This window comes from Zingiber officinale, chromosome 8A, assembly GCF_018446385.1.
Source record: "Zingiber officinale cultivar Zhangliang chromosome 8A, Zo_v1.1, whole genome shotgun sequence".
NCBI classification, from domain to species: Eukaryota; Viridiplantae; Streptophyta; class Magnoliopsida; order Zingiberales; family Zingiberaceae; genus Zingiber; species Zingiber officinale.
The window spans coordinates 24,183,796-24,201,808 of NC_056000.1; the positions used below are offsets into that span (position 1 = coordinate 24,183,796).

General features: G+C 40.9%; 2 protein-coding genes across 5 annotated transcripts; one reads left to right on the forward strand and one right to left on the reverse strand.

The window, feature by feature from the left end:
- Nucleotides 1–352: 352 nt before the first annotated feature.
- On the forward strand, nt 353–1,564 carry LOC122008015 (photosynthetic NDH subunit of subcomplex B 3, chloroplastic-like). Its single transcript, XM_042563590.1, has 6 exons — nt 353–609; nt 686–796; nt 877–933; nt 1,016–1,078; nt 1,162–1,224; nt 1,307–1,564. Exons 1-6 carry the CDS (start codon nt 412–414, stop codon nt 1,385–1,387), a joined length of 573 nt encoding a protein of 190 aa, XP_042419524.1. The 5' UTR covers nt 353–411; the 3' UTR covers nt 1,388–1,564.
- Nucleotides 1,565–1,656: 92 nt separating this feature from the next.
- LOC122008014 (probable isoaspartyl peptidase/L-asparaginase 3) lies at nt 1,657–14,256 on the reverse strand. 4 transcript variants are annotated; one of them, XM_042563587.1, is made up of 7 exons: nt 13,958–14,256; nt 13,624–13,801; nt 10,181–10,245; nt 5,760–6,194; nt 5,635–5,693; nt 3,260–3,364; nt 1,657–1,997 (listed from the first exon to the last, which is right to left on the reverse strand). In XM_042563587.1, exons 3-7 carry the CDS (start codon nt 10,187–10,189, stop codon nt 1,778–1,780), a joined length of 828 nt encoding a protein of 275 aa, XP_042419521.1. In that variant the 5' UTR covers nt 10,190–10,245; nt 13,624–13,801; nt 13,958–14,256; the 3' UTR covers nt 1,657–1,777. The 4 variants fall into 4 exon arrangements, with proteins under 4 accessions (XP_042419521.1, XP_042419519.1, XP_042419523.1 ...); XM_042563585.1 differs by having other exon boundaries at nt 13,903–14,256; XM_042563589.1 differs by lacking the exons at nt 10,181–10,245; nt 13,624–13,801; nt 13,958–14,256 and adding exons at nt 6,288–6,352; nt 6,666–6,785 and having other exon boundaries at nt 5,760–6,205.
- Between the last annotated feature and the right edge of the window lie 3,757 nt (nt 14,257–18,013).

Consider the following 18,013-nt stretch of genomic DNA (forward strand, 5'->3'; position numbering starts at 1 on the left):
GAGCAAAAAAGGTTTTTTTAATGCATATTTTATATACAAAAATAATAGCAGCTGAAGGTATGAGGCAATTGTATATCATGGATCAATGGACTATAGCCATTGCATATTTTTGTATATAAAATATACAAAAAAATATGCAATGGTATGATGCATATTTATGGATCATTGACATTTTTTTTTGGTAAATGTCAATGAATATATTTGTAAAAATTTTTTAAAAAAAATCATAATAATAATAATAAATATACTTTGAATAATTACCAGAAAAGAAGAAAAAAAAACTGATTTTTAACCCAAACCGCTAACCGTAGGCAAGGATGAGGCAAACGCTGTCCACACACAAAGCCGAGCGCTCCAGATAAGGAGCCAACTGAACAAACTGCATGGCGGAGCTTCAGGCGGCAACGAACAATGGGACTTCTACAACTCAACCCTCCCGCCGTCTCCTCCATTCCCACCATCGCGCGGCGCTTCCCCCACACCCCCAGCTCCCTCAAGCTCCTCCGCCACTGCCGGCTCTTCGCCATCGCCACGAACCCCGCGAGCAGCGACGGCAGCGCCGCGCCTGACAACGACGAACCGCCCTCCATCGACTTCGCCTTCGTCCACGTAAGCCCCGCCCGTAACGAAATAGATATAATTCCACGAGTAGGCTTCCTTATGACCCCTCGCGGTGGTGGTGCAGCCGAGGCTGATGCCGGACGGCCTGCCGGACGTGCATTGCCGGTCGGCCTGCGGCGGCCAGAAGCTGAGGGACATCATGCTGGACCACAACATCGATCTTTACGGACCATATGTGAGTATGTCAGGCTGCTCCTCAGTCGCGTTGTCGATCCTTTGCAGCGCTTCGATTCGATGAAATGCCAATTCGTGCAGGACGGCCCACTTCTGAACTGCTCCGGAGGCGGCATCTGCGGGACATGCCTTGTGGAGGTAGTAGAACTCCCTCGGTCTTCACCTCCTCCATCTTCACTCATCCAGACAACTTGTTGTGACAACTTGCAACGATTTTCAGGTGGTAGATGGCAAAGAATTGTTAAGCCTGCGAACTGACAAAGAGAAGAAATTGCTCAAGAAGGTAACCATCCTGTTTTCTCAACTGTATCTTCCTTCTCAGGTCTGTAACTAGACGATGCAGCTTATGCACTTCAAACATTGCAGAAGCCCAAGACATGGAGATTGGCGTGCCAAACTGTGGTTGGGAACAAAGATACCAGAGGGGAAGTGAGTCAGCTACCGACCAATAAAAATGGTGTATTTATTGATCCAAACAAAGATGTTCTTATATTTCTCTGTTCCCATGCAGCTTGTCATCCAACAATTGCCCGATTGGAAGGTACATAATTGGGAGGATCTAAGAGCAAGTGAGGAGCTTGAGTTTGAGTAGCATAGTTTATGATGGATACGATACCTGCTATTTCCAAGTGCAAAGAAAGGTTAGTTTGTCTCCTTTGGAGACTAATATGTGGAGAGAGGGAAAAAAATGTATGAATAACCTGAATATTTTCTGGGATCTGCATGCATTGTATTGTGTTACACGGCAAAGTAGCTTCTTGTTCAATCATCAGCATCTTTCTTGGACAAACAAAAATGGAGATGTAATGCCTATAGAATATATAATCATAATACAGAGCAGGGTTTGTATAACTATTAGAATTTAGCCAATATTTGTGGCAAAAATGGAATAGAAATCCTTGTGGGTTCATAAAATTGTTTTTGTCCAAACAAATATTTTGTAGTTTAGAGCCTCCATTGATGCCACAGATTCACCTCTGCTTCAAGGTACTACTGTGAATACTTCAACGTCCTCCATGCTTGAATTTTTAACAGAGTATTGAAATGTCCAGCCATGGCAAGCTCCTGCATGAACGCCCTTCTTGTCGATGGCAACAACAGCCCCAACGAAGTTGGGAAACTTGCGAGCTATTCTGGAAATTGCATCTACTGCAGCATGCTTAGGTTCCATGCCTTGTCGCATGCTCTCAACTACCTGATAGCTGGAGGAAGGATACAGGAGATCACATTTTTCACAGAAACAAAATACACTAAGTTCTTGTAAGCCAGAAGTAGCTCTGAAATTGGCTTATTGACCAATATGTTCATGCTACTATTCAATGAATCACGGCATCATTTATCAAACTTATACAATACTAGAATAGAAACAGATTCTCAAGAATAGAAATCTTAAATCTTGTGTTTGGATGGATTAAGAATGAAATTTCTTCCCTAAGAAAATTTGACTAAATTATCATTGATAGTTATTGCTAGAATACAATGGATAAATAAGTAACGTAATAAAATACAGTGGATGCGGTGGAGTTCAGCTATTTTAATATTGAGTAATGATACACACAAGGAAAAATCTCAAAGAAATGTTCAATGATAGACACATAAATTCAATGCACCATTACACTTTTTGTAGGCCCTATCATTTTATGTGTCTATCCTTAAATATTTCCTTGAGATTCTTTCCTTAAACATATCATCTTTCTTTAATATTTACAACAATTAGCATCCCAAGATTTAGTTATTTCCGAATGCTGGAACTATGAAATGCTATGGAATTGGAATTCAACTGCATTGAATTTTTGTTGCAAAAAAGCTATAATCAAGTGGCAATTTGGGTTGGTAGGTCGTCACAAGTGCCCTTCTGGGTTTCCAGGTCAGAGCAAACTAACCCATTTAACACGAAAGTCATCTGATCCAACTGATTACCAAATAAAATTAACAAACAACTTATCTGAAACTGAATTTCATCTAAAATATCAAAATAGCAATGTGAAAGAAACAATGAAAGGCTAGAGATATATATATTTAAATGTGTTAGGCAGGTCAACCAACATAAGCTAGAAGTATTTATTTGCAGTCCATAAAACTATAAAGCTAATTTTGTGATCCACTGTTATTTTACCCAAAAGTTTGAATTGTGACATTTTAATAACCTAGTATCACTTGCTACCCATGTAACTAGGAGCCAGCATCCCTGGCCTATGTAGATTTTGGACACAAGCAGACTAGTAGCAGAGAGATGCAAGAAGCACGAAACTAGCATAAACTGATCGAACTCCTGGGAACGACATTTTAACAAAAGAGAAGGAAAAAACAGGAGCCAAAAAACAGTGATCAATATGTATCAGTCATGCAAGCATGCCAGATTAGTGTTTATACAGTAAAATATCACACCAGAACTTGAAAAAGGACTTGTTTGTGGGAGCCCCAATAAGTCAACATATAAAAAGAAGAGCACGTGGAACATTACCAAGGAAGAAAACGCATCATAATATCCCCATCTCCAGTTGCACCACAGGCACCAACTTCAGAATCAGCATATGCGGAGGATCCAGCAATTGGCCCATCACCCACCCTGTATAGATGACATCACTAAACTAAATATCAAATTTTGCATTAATATACAAGTAACTACGGACTGATAAAGTAGCTTGAGCTGAATCACAAACAAAATCAACAAAGGTATAGTTTGCTCATACATTCCAGTAATGAACACAATATATTTGCCATTCAAGAACACATGAATGAAGAAAGCTTATCTAGGCCTGCTACAAGTGAGACAACAATCACTTGTTAGAACACAGAAGATTCACACTTGCTCTGAAGACAAGATATACCTTTCTTGTATATAGCAAGGACTACTGTAAAATCTGGTTGATCTTTAACATTCTTCTTCCTTGAGTTTCACTTGGTAGGCGACCAAGTGCAAAATGAAATTTTTATCTGTAGAATACTATAATTTAACTCTAAAGACTATATAATTTCTCTCACTTAGTTAGCAAGGACAACTATTGAATCAGATAGACCTTAATCTTCTTCTTCCTCAAGATTCCTTGTTAGAATACCAATTGTAAATATAACACACTATATTCTTCAAAGGGAAAAGGAATTCAACATGGGAAACTAGAATACAAAGAACTCTAGAATACTGTGTTGAGACTGCCAGTGGTCTCAATAGTATGCACAGCTTATGGTATAGTGCCATGTTAAAATTCAGTTCACTGGACTGTTTTGTAGATGATGTTCAAACTAGAACAAGCACAATCATAATGCGTCATATATCAAGCAATTTAGAATTTCATATAACCAAAGTAAGCGAGTACCATAATAGTAATTTGGGATTATGGAAAATTCAGAGGCTCCACAAATAGGCCACTCTTCTACATGGTAAACCTTATCTAGGTTTTTCACACAAGTTAATTTTATTAGTCTTCTAAAAAATGTAGATCCCTAGGGGCCCCACGGGTATGGAGGGAAGTACATGCAGATACACAGGCGTCAAGCGCATGGTGGGGTAAACCCCAGGTCGTCAGTTCTTGAGAATCGACCCCTAGTCATTACGCCATAGATGTCATGCGCCCACCGTTTGTGCTATGCCTTGGGGGCAATTTTATTAGTCTTCTAATTTGTTAGTTTGATGATTCTCAAATTCTCCCAAGGTTTCTTGGCTTGTGTAGTGTTAACTAACATATGCAGCAAGAAAATGTTCAAAACTCACGGATCTGCAACTTTTGGTTGTCACTGAAAAACTATTCACAAATAGACATCTAATTCATAGAAGACAGCACCCAATCATGTCTCCCCCAAGCTTCAAGGAAACAACCAAGCAAAAGCCAATAGAGGTCTTAAACATATAATATATTTAATAGAGTCCTTTTGGCTAGCTGTTATCGTGATTATATCACTTTCGAAGGCTCTTTAAGGCTTGGAGAAGAAAGGAATTCTCTTAGAGATAAGATGACTCGGTCTCAATATTCTCTGTAAAGTATGTAATAATATAGAAAGATAAATTCAAGAGCGCATAGGAGCATTTAAAAAAGGTCTGTGGGTAATTGTATTAGAGAAATAGCATTGGCTAATTTTGACAAACCCATTAACTAGTTTCATCAACCATTCATCCTGTGTTGTTAGCTCAACTGGTCATCTAAAAATTTAGCATTATGGGCAAATCTCAAGTAGTGAACTATCTATACTTTTGTTATCTATCCTACATGATCTTAAAATGCCAAAAGAGTATGAAATTAGTGTTTAGGTATGGTAATTAAAGGTGAGAATTAAGATCAAAGCATTCTGCAATATATTCTCACTTATACTAATTAATCAATCTTGATACATTTTCCTTTTTACTCAAGCTGAATTCTGGCATATTCATGTTAGTTAACTACATAATCGTTCTGACCTCATATTGCATGACCTTGGCTAATTTTCTTCATTTAAATACTTTTGAGTAAATTTGAATAAAACCAATCTTACTAACATGCTCAAATATCAATTTTAGAAACTTTTTATTTGTTTATCATTACAACTAGGGTTCATGACCAAATTATTGAAACCTTACATCTACATTCATGTTTCTCCTTCACTATGAATCTACATACATAGAACAAATGAAATCAAAAGTCATCAAGATGAGGCAAAAATTATAACCTTTACATGTCATATGAAACAAAACATCAATGTAAATTGACAAAATGTGTACTAAATTTTCAAATGAACTAGTCAATGAAAGGAGTGAAAAGATGTGCCTTTGATGCTCTTACATGAGATAATAGATAGAAATGACAATATGATATAAACCATTATTTCAAATTAACAGCTAAAATTGTTTTAAACCCTGAGGCTTGCCTGCCTGGAACCTTGAAAGTAGCTCCATTTGTTGATGTCCCAACAGCAATATGCCCCATCTTTAAAGAAACAGACCAGTCAGTTTACAAAGGGGAATTCTAAGCAAACAAGCTATAGAGACTTACTTTATCAATTACAGCCATTGAGATTGTGTCATGATTGTGCCGATTAACAAATTTGAATTGTCTTTCAAAGGAATGTAAATCATTCCCATCTCCAAACCAATTGCTCTCACCATTATTCAATTCAGAAACCTTGCAAGAGCTCTCACGAACAGAAAGTACATTGTCATGAAGATGATAAGGTCCACAGCCTTTTGCAGGAATGACATTTTTCCTGAAGTTAGGTTGGCAATTCTCCTTCTTCCACTTAACCCATTTCTCAATTGATTCGGCAGAACTAAGATTAGTTGGACCAGAAAGGCCCATGGACATTGCAAAGATGGAGGCTTTCTCTCCAACCAGCAATGTGTGTTCTGTAAAATCCATGACCAACTTCGCAGCTTTTATGCCATCCTTCACGAATCTCATAGCAGCCACAGCTCCAACCTCCATAGTGGTCTAACAGTGTCCTTCGAGAAAGGAGGAACCATAACCTTCTATACAGCTTAATGCAATAAAACAAGACATGAGATATAAATGGTCCATAGTTACCCCATCCATAACAAGAGCATCTAATGTAGTTTCTCCATTCTCATCTGGACTGCCACCAGGCCCAACTGTTCAAATTCAACTTGACTTAAATAATGAAAGTGAACTAAATAATCTGGGAATCTGTGATGAGAGAGTGATGCAATTGCTATAACCACATAAAACAAACATCAGATGACTGAAAAATATATTTGCTTTGCGACTTAACAATCACATGATTTTTTTTATTTTATGGATTCTTGTCCAAAACAATTCACGATACAAATCTCGATATAATAGCCTTGGTTGTAAAGATGAAAAGACAGAAAAGTGAGATATTTGTGCGATAGAGATGCATAGAAAAAAAAATTAAAAGGTATAAAGTAGAACTCTTTCTAATACCTTTGTGAAAAGAATAGGGTCCAAGATGGCAATGGAGACGGCAGGGGGTTGGAAAGCTATAAGAAAGTGTTGGAGCAAACTCATGGCCAGCTATAAACCTGCATAGAGGATTTGTGTTGGGAATGAGGATTGAAATGGCAAAGGTACAGGAGATGACAATAGCATAGGAATGTGGAACACCACTTGCGTCTGCATGAACTCATATGCAAAGAAGAAGAGCAGAGAAACTAGACTCCTTAGGTTGATATCCTAATCCAGCCTTGTTGTAGACCACCCTTTGGGCATTTAGAATCATATCTAAGGTTTTAGAGCTAGTTGATAATTTCTCAAGCATTTTCTTGAGTTTCTCAACTTCACTCTTTAAGGCTTTGTTTTCATCCTCAAGAAGCTCTTGATGAAGGTCATCAACCTCATCTTCCCTAAGAGTCTTCAAGTGTTCTACTTCTTCTTTTAATAATTTGATTTCAGTTTTTGATTTCTTAAGCAAAGTTGATAAATGTGCAATAGTTTTATAGCATTTTTCTAAATGTGGAGAAGTTACCTCTTCATCATCCGAAGATGATGAAGCTGTGGTTGATGTATCACTTCCGGAGTCCGATTCCTCCCTTGCCATGAGCGCTAATTGACGAGTGCTTTTCTCCTTCTCTTCTTCCGATGAGCTTGAGGAGGATTCATCCCAAGAAGTTTTGAGAGCTTTCTTCTTCTTGGCCCTTTCTTCCTTCTTCTTGAGTTTTGGACACTCGCTCCGATAGTGTCCTTTCTTGCTACACTCATAACACGTAACGTTAGTCTTATCAATATTTTGATCAATAGACTTACCTTTCACTTTGTATCTCCGGCTCCTTCTCATGATTCTTCTCACGAAGTTGGCCATCTCGCTTGATGATGATCCACCTTCATCATCGGACTCAGAGGAGGATGAGGATGTAGGAATTTCTTTCTCCTTCTTCTTTTCTTTCTTCCTTCTTCCATCCTTGCTCTTTTCTCCTGCAACTAAAGCAATACCTTTCTCCTTTTGACCCTTGTTAGCAAGTTCATGAAGTTCCATTTCACAAAAGAATTAATCTAACTTAACAATTGAAAGATCCTTGGAGACCTTGTAGGCATCTACCATAGATGACCACAAGGCATTCCTCGGAAAAGCTTTGAGAGCGTACCTTACAAGATCGCGATTCTCTACGCGTTCATCTACGGAATGAAGACCATTGATGATCTCTTTGAACCTTCCGTGTAGTTCACTTACCGTTTCGTTCTCCTTCATGGTGAGATTTTGTAGTTGGTTTAGGAACAAGTCTCTCTTGGCGATCCGAGAGTCTCGAGTTCCTTCTTGGAGCTCAATGAGTTTGTTCCACAAATCCTTTGCACTCACAAATGGACCTACCTTGACAAGTTGATCTTTGGCTATTCCACATTTTAGTGTGACCACCGCCTTGGCATCGGCTTGTCCTTTGCGAGTTTGCTCGGCGGACCACCTTGACGACTCTAGTTCCTTACCTTCTTCATCCTTCGGTGGTGTGAAACCTTCCTTGACCGAGAACCACATGGAGATGTCGGTCTTGAGATAATACTCCATACGGCTCTTCCAATATTGGAAGTCCGCTCCATCGAAGTAGGGTGGGCGATTGGTACTAAAACCTTCCTTCATAGCCATCTTCTTGCTCTTTAGGGTGTTAATCCGGATGAAGAGCGCCTTGCTCTGATACCACTTGTTAGGACCTTCGGATGGCTAGAGAGGGGGGGTGTGAATAGCCTCCACTAAAAACTCAATCAATTTCCTCACAAAACTTTGTTAGCACAGCGGAAATAAACAAAACAAAAACTGATGCAAGGAAAGAAAACCAACCCACAGCTTACACAAGTATATACGAGGTTCGGGGATAACTTGCCCCTACTCCTCGGCGTGTCCGTAAGGTGGACGATCCCTTGATCTTTCGGTAGATCACACCCCGGACAAATTCTGGCTAAGTATTTCTCCTTCTCGGTGGAGTAACCTCTCCACAAAAGTCACAGAATAGATTTGAAAATAAAGCACAATGACTTACAGAGTTCAGTGGCTAAAGAATTGAGCAAATGAACTTACAGCCACGAAGTGAAAAATGCAAAGACAGAAGGAAGCTTCAGCCAAGAGCTCAACACCGCCTCTTGCTTGATCGACAAAGAGTTTTTTTTTTTTCAGAACCTTTGCAAACCTCTCTTCTTCCTTCTTCCTTCTTCTTATTCTGCTTTCTCACTCCCGAATCACTGTCACTTGTGTCGAATCGCTGCAACCAACTCAGGCGTCGCCAATCACTCTTCCTTCTCATCCGGTTCTCTGAACTCACACCAATACCTTCCATGGTCTTCACTAGTGTCTCTGAGCTCGAACCAATGAACAAGAGTCAAGCTGTTGCCAACTGATCGCAGTCAGTGAACGTTGATACTCGAATTGCACCACTCGCAGTGAAACACAGCAGAAAGGTCACTTGTTCTTATTCTTCTGGTGTAGCTTAATTTGAAATTAAACATTGACACGTCACCTGCAACCTGTAACTCAAAAATCTCACAGCAGATGATTTGATCAGGTGAATCAGAAATCGCAATCAGAAATCGCAGAAACAAACGACATATTGTGGATCGGTCAACAGACCGATCCATGGCTCTCTGGACCGATCAGGACTCATCCTGATCGGTCCGAGGAGTGGATCGGTCCACAGACCGATCCCCCTATGATTCTGAGTCTTCGTCGCTTGTTACTGATCGATCACCAGACCGATCAGATAACCCACAGAAATATTCTGTGTGGTTACTGATCGGTCCACAGACCGATCAGATAACCCACAGAAAGTTTCTGTGTGGTTACTGATCGGTCCACCGACCGATCAGATACCTAAGGTATCACTGGATCGGTCTGTCGACCGATCCAGACAACCAGGGTATCACTGGATCGGTCAACAGACCGATCCAATGACCCTGTGTTAATTTTAGAGCCTCCCAGCCCTAAACCCTAACGTCTTCCTGGTCCAGAGAACGAGCTACTAAGCCCTCTCTGACCTAGTCCGGAGAACGAGCTACCGAGCCCTCTCCGACTTCGTCCGGTCCAGAGAACGAGCTACCGAGCCCTCTCTGACCTAGTCCGGAGAACGAGCTACCAAGCCCTCTCCGACTTCGTCCGGTCCAGAGAACGAGCTACCGAGCCCTCTCTGACCTAGTTCGGAGAACGAGCTACCGAGCTCTCTCCGACTTGCGTGCCAAGTATCCGTACTTGGACTTTTCCTCTCCACATGATCAACCTTGATCATTAATCAGTCTGAGTTTAGTTAATATCTGATACAAACTTAAATCAGTGTCAACATCAAAACAACAGCCAGGTCAAACTGTATCAACACTTTTATGCCATCCTTCACGAATCTCATAGCAGCCACAGCTCCAACCTCCATAGTGGTCTAACAGTGTCCTTCGAGAAAGGAGGAACCATAACCTTCTATACAACTTAATGCAATAAAACAAGACATGAGATATAAATGGTCCATAGTTACCCCATCCATAACAAGAGCATCTAATGTAGTTTCTCCATTCTCATCTGGACTGCCACCAGGCCCAACTGTTCAAATTCAACTTGACTTAAATAATGAAAGTGAACTAAATAATCTGGGAATCTGTGATGAGAGAGTGATGCAATTGCTATAACCACATAAAACAAACATCAGATGACTGAAAAATATATTTGCTTTGCGACTTAACAATCACATGATTTTTTTTATTTTATGGATTCTTGTCCAAAACAATTCACGATACAAATCTCGATATAATAGCCTTGGTTGTAAAGATGAAAAGACAGAAAAGTGAGATATTTGTGCGATAGAGATGCATAGAAAAAAAATTAAAAGGTATAAAGTAGAACTCTTTCTAATACCTTTGTGAAAAGAATAGGGTCCAAGATGGCAATGGAGACGGCAGGGGGTTGGAAAGCTATAAGAAAGTGTTGGAGCAAACTCATGGCCAGCTATAAACCTGCATAGAGGATTTGTGTTGGGAATGAGGATTGAAATGGCAAAGGTACAGGAGATGACAATAGCATAGGAATGTGGAACACCACCTGCGTCTGCATGAACTCATATGCAAAGAAGAAGAGCAGAGAATAGAGTGGACTCGAATAAAATTACATCACCAGAGATAAATGTTCGATATGACTTAAGAGAGTAGCAACGGCAAAGAAAAACACACTTTGATAGACCATGAAAATAATATCTCCTCCAAGTGCTATTAAATGGAAAAGAATGTACATTTGAATATTCATAAAGGAAGATAAGATAGAGGTCTTGTGGAAAGAGAAATGTGAAAAGAACCTAACCATTAAGAGGATAGGATACCATGTCAGCTATAAGACAGCATACACAGAAGTACATCACCCCTAAAAGAAAAAAAAATGCGCTCATGTAGAAGTAGAGTACAAAAAGTCTTACCTTAATGCAAATTCTTCCATTTTGCTAAAACCAGGTGTTCGATTCTTCCTTTCCGACACAGCAGCATACTGAGGTGTAAGGGGTATTCCAAAAAATCATTAAAAAAAAGGTAGATCCGCTACCTTAGCGACTCCCCTAGTGTCAACCCCACGGATATGAATGGAGGTAAATGTAGGTACACAGATATTAGGCGCATGGTGGGGTGACCACAGATTGTCAGTTCCTAGGGATCGACCCATGACCATTATGCCAAAGATGTCATGCGTCCACCATCTGTACTATGCCCCCCGGGGGCATTCCAAAAAGTCATTAAAGATATGAGATGAAATAGATCAATATTGAAAAATTTTATAAGGCATCTACCTTGAGGTACTTTCTGCTTTATTTTGTTTTTTTTTTGTAATACCTCTTCCGATTGTTATTTTAACTTTTGGAATTGATGAAGAAGAAAAACCTAAGCTTTATCAGAATAATTATTTAAATCACTTTGGACCATTAGAGCTTCCATAGAAGCTCACATCAATATTAGGGTTCTTGTATTTAAACAAATTTAGTACCTTTGTGGCAAGAAGAATGTAAGAGTTTAATTAAGACCTGTAGAACTAGAGGACCCTCTGAATTGCTCAGATAAATAATTTAACAACTCACGAGGAAGCCAAGAGAAGTGTGCATTTCTCAAGATGAATTGTTGCTTATTGCTGGGATGGTAAACGAGCTGACATGAACTGATATTCAAGCTTGTTCATTTGTCTTATAGAACTTTTTATAGCTTTTTTATTAAGATTCTTATCAAGGTTCACCTTGAGTCAAGCTCAAGCTCGAGCTTGTTATCAAACACAACAAGAGACATGGTTGCATCTAAAATTTAGTTAAAATAATAAACTTATTATTTTCTCACTGTTAATATATACCAAAATTTTAAAATTATAGAAATTTTAAGACATGAATTATATTTTTGACGTATTTGAATTAAAACTAAAGAAATAAGATCATACTCGGACCTTAGAAAAATTTATGGATAAAGTTAATTTATGAATTGCTCATGAGTTGTATAACAAACGTAATTGAATCAAGTTCACCAGTGTTCAAGGTTATTCGCTTGGTTTGTTTTTAAAAGTCAACATACATAAACAAGCTCTTATCGAGTTGAATATTAAGCTTGGTCACAAACATCCTATTCATTTAGGACTCTACATCTTGCACAATTAGACACTCGTTTTTAGTAAGCCAAGATTCTAGCAAGAACTAACTACTATGCTTGTTATTTTGGAAAACCCTAAAAGACTAGGGATTTGAAAAAGGTGAATTACCTACTTAGTGAGTTAAGAGGACTCATAATCAAAATAGGACGATGCTCTAAGAGATAGAGATACAAAAAGAGAATAAATTACTCTACAGCCTTAGTAGATTGTAAATAAGTGTCACATTCAAGAGCTCGAGTGATAAGCTCAAAGGGTGTATCTTCACCAAAGAGACTTGAGTGGGGTAAAATATTAGTCATTTGTGAAATACAAACATCCATCATTGCCTATTGAATTGTAGCATGAAACAGGTGAGATGCATTGTAGGAAGGTAATACTAGAGAGAATAAGAAGCTTGTAGGGCAAATTTGAGTGTCATATTCTGACAAGATGTAAATTAGAAGATTACTGAAGCAACTTGTGTGAAATCCTAGACAGCAAGCCTTAAAAAATTGACACAATTGAAGAACCTTTGCAAATCCTCTTGTTTGCATTGCATTGAGTTGTGTTCATCTCCATCATTTACTTGCCTAAGCAATAATGAGAGTTTCATTGGCTTGAGCACTTACATATCTATCTTTAGAATTGAAAGATTATTCTAATAAGCATTAAAGTGAAAAATCTTAGATATTGTATCACACTTGTTAATTTAGTTGAAAGTTGAAACAAATATGGTTATCTGATTCGCCGAGTCACAACTTGAGTATTAAAATGGAGCATTTAGTTGCACACAATGATGTCTAAATTGCCACAAGCATAAATTCAGGAAAAAAAAATCAAGTTGTCCAACTATCTTAGATCACAAGAAAGATTGCCAAAATTGCTCAGAATCAGAAATATCAGGAAGGCATTATTCCACAAATTTCAACAGGCATATGTCCTGTCCACTTAGTCACTGTATTTAAGATGTTCTCAATGTCAAGTTCATCATGGAGTAAAAACGATTCTTTTATGACAATAGTTTATTATGAAGATAGAGTTGCATTCCATCTTTAGAGTATGCTTCATTAGATATGTGGTACTGCGCCTACAAGTTGTTGCACTTGTATGGAGAAGTTTGGAGGAGAAGGGAGGGGAAGGCAACGATTCATTTGCATTTTATTTTACCCTCTGAAATTTGTAACGTTCAAATTTCACTTCACGACTCAAAAGATCTCTGGGGATATGAAGGATATATGACCTAAATATATGAAGGATATAATATCCAAATCATATTTCATACTTGATAGGTTCATATATGCTCTTAGTTAAGTCGATAATTGTAATCACTCTTACCTGTGCCATCACAGCGCAGCTCCTCGCAGGCGGAGCAGCCTTCCACCACGGCAGTGACAGCCGACGAACCATAGTCATTGACGGATCTCCAGGCTGCTCGCACCGCCTCTCGAAATGGCCATGTGCTTACCACTACCGGATAGATTCCGGATCCGTGAACTCCAGAAATCTCCAATACCTGGTCATCCAATAGACAAAAATGCAAAGCTTTTAGGGCCAAGTAAAGGCATTTTGACCATCCAAACAAAAAAAAAACCTATCACAAGATTGAATTTTTACAGTTGAGATTGACAGGAAAAAGAACGAAAGAGAAATGAATCTGGGAGACATGAACCCTAGTGCCGGCACTCGATCATGAAAATTGCAACTTCATTCTGAACACCACTCTGATCGGATGGACCAAAATATATCTGAAACGTTCTATCAGGCCCATCCACGGTGATCGTTCATCCTCCAATTCATATTGAGTTCACCTCCAGATCCACTCAAAAACGGTTACTTCTCACGAGGAACCCTTGAAGAGAAGATTGCTGACTGGTCGATCGGAATCTATCCGGTAGTGGCTGAGGCGAGATGGAGGAAACGGGCTCCGGTGGCCCTGGTGGGCTGCGGCGAGTTCCGCTTGCTGTTGAAAATTTAGGGATGTGCATTCAGTTAATTTAGTTAATTTGATATTAATTTTATATAATTTTTTTATTATTATTTTAAATAAATTTAGTTAATTCAGTATTAATTGAAATAATCAATTTGATTAATTTAATTTTAGTAAAATTTTGATTTGATTTGATTAGTCAACACTAAATCGATTTTTGATTAATTCAATTAATTTATGAACCGAATTAACCGAATGCTCACCCCTAGTTAGAATCACATCCGTTTCAATTTAGAACAAAAATAAATCTTAGAAAAACTATAATATTATTTTTTTTAAAATTCAAATTCCGTGACTTTGAGTCATCGATTAAAAAACTTCAAAAAATAATATACTTATTGATCCGGTGGTAAAGGGGGAGCCCGCCCGGCAGGAGATCAAAGTGGTCAACACCCGACAAACATCTGACCGAGCGAATTACCTTCCTGATCAACAGGAGAAAAAGCTGACCCAACATCTTGACAGCACGGCCTGACGCCGAATTTCCGATGCTCATAAGGCAAAGCGGGAAGAAACGAAAGCCGAGCGACCATCCCGCTCGGCTAAACAGTAGATACGATATCAACCCTGCAGTTAAGGCTCACTCGCTCGATATGATGGATCCGGACATCAGATCACCGGTCGAGCGGGCATCCGCCTAGAGGGCGTTAGCCGACGTGGCCTCCGCTCGACCCGAGTAAGGCGCCGGCCGAGCGGTTCCTCCGCTTGGCCCGGTAAAGGACAGAGAGAGCGGTTGGCGAAATCTTCCTAGGGATCAGTGCCACCGACAGGGGACATGGATAGCAGCACGGTCAAACAGAAAATCGTACGATGGAAGCTTCCACTGTCACGTCAGAGATATGCTCGTGCTACTAAGGTATGGTGACATGCACGCTTTTCTGACACATCCATTCCAAGTATGCTTTGAGGAGAGTGCACACCTCGGGGAGCGTGCGCGCGCCTCTGGGGAGCCCTATATAAGGACCCCCAGACTTCGACGGAGGTATGCTCGCTTCATTACTGTAGCTACAGTTCTCGTTTCTTCCTTGCTCTACTTCTTTCTGTCGGAGATTTGACTTGAGTGTCGGAGGGCCATCGCCGGGGAACCCCTCCTCGGCTCGGCACTATGTTTGTAGGTTCACGACGGCAAAGGACCTATGTCTTCGACCAATCAACAGGAGCATCACGTCCCCAGCGTCCATCGACTCAGCTCTCGAACATGATCAAATTGGCGTCGTCTGTGGGAACGCACCTGAATCCGAGTCAAGGAGATGGAAGAAGCTGGACACCAACACACCGTGACACTCTCCCAAAAGGAGCTTGACGCGCTCGTACAAGCGCGACCGGCCAAGATAATAGAACAGCAACAGAAGACGCTAGCCGAGCGGCAGGCACAACAAGCAACTTCAGCATCCAGAGGCCGAACGATGCAAGAAGACCGGCCAGAACAGCTCTCCATATGGGGTCAAAACAAAGGTCCGACCGGTACACAAGCAGAAGAGTCGCCCGCCCCGATCACATTCCATCGGGCCTTATTCCAGACGCCCTCCAAGATTGCGCAAGCGAATAAAGACCGATCTTCATCGGACGAAGTTCCGGCTCGGGACACGAGAAAGGGTAAAGCGCCCCAAGCTGACTCATCCCCCGAGTGGATCAATGGCCAATTCTCCGAGGCGATTCTGCGAGATCCTCTGCCAAGGCACTATGCGCCCTTGGCGATCGGCAAATACAATGGATCGACTGACCCAAACGACCACCTCGGCAAGTTCGACAACGCTGCAACCCTTCATCAGTATACGGATGGAGTTAAGTGCCGAGTCTTCCTCACTACGCTATCCGGCTCAGCCCAACGGTGGTTTCGAAGATTGCCGGATGGATTGATTCAAAGCTTTAAAGACTTCCGAGTGGCTTTCCTCCACCACTTCGCGAGCAGCAGGCGCTATCAGAAACTAGCGTCAGTCTTTTCTCTATAAAGCAAGAGCCTAGAGAGACTCTACGGGCCTACATCCAACGCTTTAACTAGATGACCATGGACATCCCCACAGTCTTATCCGAAACTTTGATGCATGCCTTCACCTAAGGGCTCATCGACGGGGACTTCTTCCGCTCGCTCAGCAGGAAGCCGCCCCGCGATTACGACCATATGCTAAAAAAGGTCAGCGAGTATATTAACGTGGAGGAAGCTTAGGCGACCCGAAGGAAAGAAGCGCCATTAGAATCGGTTGTGCATGCTGAATGAAGGCCGCCAACCAGCCATCAGCCTCCAAGGGGGCCCCGAGCCGATGTGGCGCGACCACATTAGGAAGCAAGGCCACACGCCGCCCAGCACGTGGCGGCCGAACGACCAAGGCCCAAGGGAAAGGTATGGACTCCTATGTTCTGTGCCTTCCATCAATCTGTCACCCACAACACCCGAGACTGTCGTGGAGTCCCTGCAGTCACCCAGCCGACTCCTAGGAGTTATCGCCGATGATCGCCTTCCCCTGAAATATGATATAGGCGGCCGAGTACCGGACGGCGAGAGGAGACCCGAAGGTCTCCCGAGCGGCAACACCATCCTCAAGCAAGGAATGACGACCGTGCCCCAGCCTCACGCGGGCGAGGCGGGCACTCCACTCGGGAAGAAGAAAACTGAAGCAACGTCGCTCGGGGTGAAATCAACATCATAACAAGTGGACCGACCAGCGGAGACTCCAACCGAGCCCGGAAGTCGTATGCTAGACGACTGGAGATCCATGCTGTATGATGCAGCCAAGAGAGGGCGAACGGGTCCGAAATTAGCTTTGGTCCCAAGGATCTCGATGGGATCAAAGTACCGCACGACGACACCCTCATCATCCGTGCGGTAATTGCCAACTACACTATTCATCGCATATTTATTGACACAGGAAGCTCAGTCAACATCATCTTCAAGAAGGTCTTTGACCAGCTCCAGATTGACCGGGTCGAGTTGCTACCGATGACAACCCCTTTGTACGGGTTCATCGATAATGAGGTCCTGCTGATCGATCAGACAAGGTTGACCATATCACTCGGAGAAGAGCCGCTCCGAAGGACCAGGACCACCACCTTCATTGTCATAGACGCCCTATCAACCTATAACGTCATCCTGGGTCGATCAACCCTCAATGAATTCCGGGCGGTAGTCTCGACCTATTGCCAAAAGATCAAATTCCCCGTAGAGGACCTGTTGGAGTGTATACTGAAAGCCTAAGCTTTGTAAACATTCATTATGAATAAAGAATCACATTTGGTCAAATTGTCTACATTTAGTTGTAGTTGTTCAATTAATTTATATTGTAGATAATATAGTATGTGGTGCCACATACAGAAGATGATATTATCAGTACCTTATAAATTATAAACAGTATCTCACGATCAAAATGGAAAGGAACAAACCATTAGAAGGTCGTAGTGTAATTAGGTATCAGTTTATCTTAACTGTATAATTACACTAGTACACTCAGAGTGTATTGAGTAGGACCATTTGAGGTCGTTTCTTTTATACTGACTTTATAAAGAAACAAAGACCTTGGTTATTATGAAAGTGTGTGCTCTTAATCTTAATATAATAACAAGCACATATATTTGATATTTATTTCTTTAATTTATCAATGGGTGAGATTTAGTTCGATGAATCAATAAGCCCGATAAGTTGGGAAATGGTATCACTTATAGTGTGTGTTGTTGATGTTGGTGCAGAAGCATCCGACGATCGAACCTTAGTTTTGATAATGGCAAAGGATTCAAAGTTAAGTT